At 57.1% G+C, this 3,740-nt stretch overlaps 1 protein-coding gene across 2 annotated transcripts in view; it reads right to left on the reverse strand.

The window, feature by feature from the left end:
* CD99L2 (CD99 molecule like 2) overlaps positions 1-3,310 on the reverse strand; it is a 32,488-nt gene extending 29,178 nt beyond the window's left edge. For both annotated transcript variants that reach the window (XM_017816644.1, XM_017816634.1), the window contains exon 1: positions 3,204-3,310. In XM_017816644.1, the coding sequence (XP_017672133.1) occupies positions 3,204-3,261 (58 nt within the window). In that variant the 5' untranslated portion in view covers positions 3,262-3,310. The remainder of the gene's footprint in view (positions 1-3,203) is intronic.
* Between the last annotated feature and the right edge of the window lie 430 nt (positions 3,311-3,740).

Genomic DNA, 3,740 nt, shown 5'->3' on the forward strand with positions numbered 1-3,740 from the left:
CCTTCTCTTAGATGGATTGCCTTACAAGGCTAACGAGCTCCATCTGCCCAGGGGGCTGGGAATCGAACCCGGGTTGTGGCGGTGAGAGTCCTGCACCCTAACCACTAGACCACCAGAGTAACGTGAAGCTTTTCTCCAATCTTTTCTCACACAACATAAAGCATAAAATCCTGCACGTGCCCCTTCTGCCTGTCCTGCAAAGGTAACCTTGTGCTCCCTGCAAGAACACTGACCTCAGATGTCTAATTTGTCATCTTTCCATGAAAACGCATCAATGAACTTCTGTACTGGCTTATCACGAGAGTGAGGACAGGAGAAGGGAAACAAAACAACTGTGGAAAGTTCCTTGCTTCATTGTCTTACTGTTTTGCACAAGTATGAGGCTAACCTTGGATGACTCAAACATAACTACTTTTCTGGAAAAGCCACAGATCTGTGCATTTAAAACATCATGCAACATGCTGGCATAGGGAATGTTTGCCTCTGGCTGCAGCGAAGAGGCTTTGCAGGGTGTTTGGTTTCGTCCACAGCCTCAAAATACTTTAATGCTTCTGCCCCAACCACACTGTGGGAATAAGTCAGAGTTGAGTGGCACTGGGAAACAGTTTGGTGCCCTGTGAGCGATGCCTGTGTCCAGCATTGCACCCACAGCCAGGCTGGTTGTGGAACAGAGGGAGCACAGGAGCTTGGAGGCTCAGACTGATCAGCAGTGTCCAATAGTCCATCTGGTGCTGAAGCACACAGTCACAAGTGAAGGGAAATGCAGTGGAATTTGATCAAAGAGAAACTCAAACCCTTTTTTTCTCAATTAAAAAGTGGAGTTTGTTCCTGCTTTACTGGACAGGCACAGACAAGACACATGTCAGTCTTGTGTCAGTGGTGGATCCGGACTCCAGCCACAGGAATCACACTAAGTACCAATTTTGTTGTTTGTTATCCTTAGTTCTTGGTAATTTGTAAACCTTCAAGCTTGCAAGAGACTGGGCTGCCCACCACCCACCTTGGCCAGTGCTGAAGCAACTGTTTCAGGACAAGCAGCCAAAAAAAAAGCCAGGGAATAGAGACTATTAACTGAGGCATCTACTGATGCTGTACTGAGGAGCTGGGATACAAAGCCCTGCCTCAGAAACCCACTGCCTTCCCACCACCTGTTTTTTTCCTGTGGGTACAGGATGATGGCAGGGAGTTTGGACTGGTACCTGAAAGGCCACTTGAGTGCTCAGGTGGGGAAGGGCTCCCAAGTCTCTGACGGAGCTGCAAAGCTGCTCCAACACGTTTGAGAGAGAGACAGAGGAAGGAGCAAGCACCCACGCACGAGCTGGGAGAGCCACTGCCGGATACCAACACACCGGGGGAGGAACCAGAGACCACGTGGAAAGACTGAAGCCGTGCACCAGGTCCTCGGTTCCCTGTGTCCCGCGTCGGCAGAGCTCTGCACAGGAGTGGTGGCAAGCCCAGAGCCCGCTTACCCTTATACAGTGATTGCCATGGAGAGGCAATTTAAAGCAGCTCAGAGAGGAGACGAACTTAATGTTGTTCAATTACCTGTGAAGCCTCACGCTGGCAAGAATGATTTATGGACGTTTCAGTGAAATTCATTTTGATACAAACACAGCCAAGGATATTTAAGAGCTGGACCCTGCAGCCCAGAGCACCAAAATGAAACAGAACAGCATTTGCCCACATTGCAAAGAGCCGAGAATGCAAATAGCTTTAGTGTTGACTGAGCAGATTTTTTTACTATTTTAACATAAATCAGGACTTTATGCACAGTCTCAGCTCAGCCTGTCAATCTGATATCCGCCAATTAAAAATGCAGCCGCTAATCTGGTCAGCATAAGCAACTCTGTACCACGCTGTTACCCCTCCAGGTACACGAGCAGGTAAGTACCAAACACAAACTGAGACTAATTCCAGACTGACTCATGGAAAACCTAATCTAGTCCAACAGGAAAAGCTGTTGGGGTTCAGTTCACTATTCCCTTTGATGATACCCTCTAACCAGTCTATGTTTGCCAGGTGCCTCCTGGCTAATAGCAGTGGTCTTTTTTAGAAAAACTTTCCCGAGGCCTTTTACATAACTGCCTCTTATTTTCTCTGAATAACCTTTAAAAGGGCCTTTTTTTTTTTTCTATTCACACAAACAGCTTTTTAAGAGTACCTTTTTTTTTTAAGGAAACAAAGAGTTGTGGTGAGTTTTGCATTGATTTTAATTCCACCCTCGCCCTCCTCCCCCCCCCCGGAAAATAAAGAGTATTTTTTCCCCTATCTTCCTAGTTGCTATTCAGCTGGGACTGATTTCTGGGTTAGGCTATTCTGATCTGCAGAAATAACAGTGGGACTAAAAAAGAGTGAGGATACAACCAGCAGCCCAACAAATTTGGGTCACACAGAGAATCCGCTAATCCAACAGCTCAGTGAGCACAGAGACAGACCCAAACTCCTTTCCCGATGACTCCATGAATCCCTCTGCTTGGGATTAGCTGAGCCCCAGGCTGCTCCAGCGCTTTATACCTGCAGCATCGCACATTCTAAGCACCGCTGTGACACTGTCACCCGGAGGCAGACGCTGCGCTCCGAGATGTGTTCGTCATCATCACTGACACATAACGCCGGGCTGGAGCCGCCCTACCTGTGGGTACCGGTGCGGGACCGGCCCCATGGCGAGTAGGGGGGACACAGGCAGGGTCGGCGGGGGCGGGCAGAGCCCAGGGCGGGGGTCGGCAGAAGGACAGGGGACACGGATCGTCTGTGGCCCGGCCCCATGCACAGGCTGGCACCCCGCCATCCGCTGCGGAGTCGGGGTGCAGGGCGCAGGGCGGGGCCCGGGGGGTGCAGACCCCCTACCCGAGGCGATCCCCCGGGGGTGCATCCTCCCACCGAGGACCCTCCTCGGGGGCATCTCCGCGGCCCCGTGAGACCCCCGGGGGGAGGCAGCGCGCTGCCGGGGAAAGCATCCCCCGCGAGAAGCCCCCGCGGCGGGGATGGGGTGTGGGTGGGTGTGTGCGACCCCCGCGTCCCCCGGGGGTTCATCCCGCCGGGGTACCCCGGGCGGGGGGCGGGGGGTCCGCCGGGCCTGGGCCGGGCCCGACGCCGCGATCATGCGCAAACCACCCGCGCCGCGCCCCCCGGGGCCCCCCTTCCCCCCGGGCCGCCCCCTCCCGCCGCCGCCCCGCGGTGCCCGCGGCCGGGCCGTGCCCTACCTGCGCCCAGCAGCGCGGACAGGGCCAGGAGCAGCCCCAGGAGGCGGCGGCCGGCCATGGCGCGGCGGGGCTGCGTCTGCCGCGGGCTCGGCTCCCGACTCCGCCGGGGCGGGACGCGCCGGGGATGGGCGGGCGTTCGGCGCCGCCGCCCCCCGCTCCTCCCGCCGGCCCCGCCACGGCGAGGGGGAGACTCCGCGGAGTCCCCGCGGCCCCCCCGGCGGATCCCTGAGCCCCGGCACCCGCCCGCCTCTTCCCCTCGCGGGGAAAACGCGCACCCTCCCGCCGGGCGTGTGCGGGGCTGCTCCGCATCTGCTCATCCGAGCGCGGAGACTCCCCGCGGCAGATAGCGATGGGAAGACGCGCAGGGAACCAGGGAGGGGTTGGGGTTGGGACTGCTGCTGCTGCCGGGATGTGATGGGCGGCGGGGGACCGGCGGCAGCACCCCCGGGGTTTGGGGAGCCGCGTGTGCCCGTGGGCGGGACCCCGCTGCTGCGGGAGCCGCGTGTTCCAGCTGGGCAGTGGCAGAGGTGCAGGGAT

Source organism: Lepidothrix coronata, unplaced genomic scaffold, assembly GCF_001604755.1.
Source record: "Lepidothrix coronata isolate B3197 unplaced genomic scaffold, Lepidothrix_coronata-1.0 Scaffold2, whole genome shotgun sequence".
NCBI lineage: Eukaryota > Metazoa > Chordata > Aves > Passeriformes > Pipridae > Lepidothrix > Lepidothrix coronata.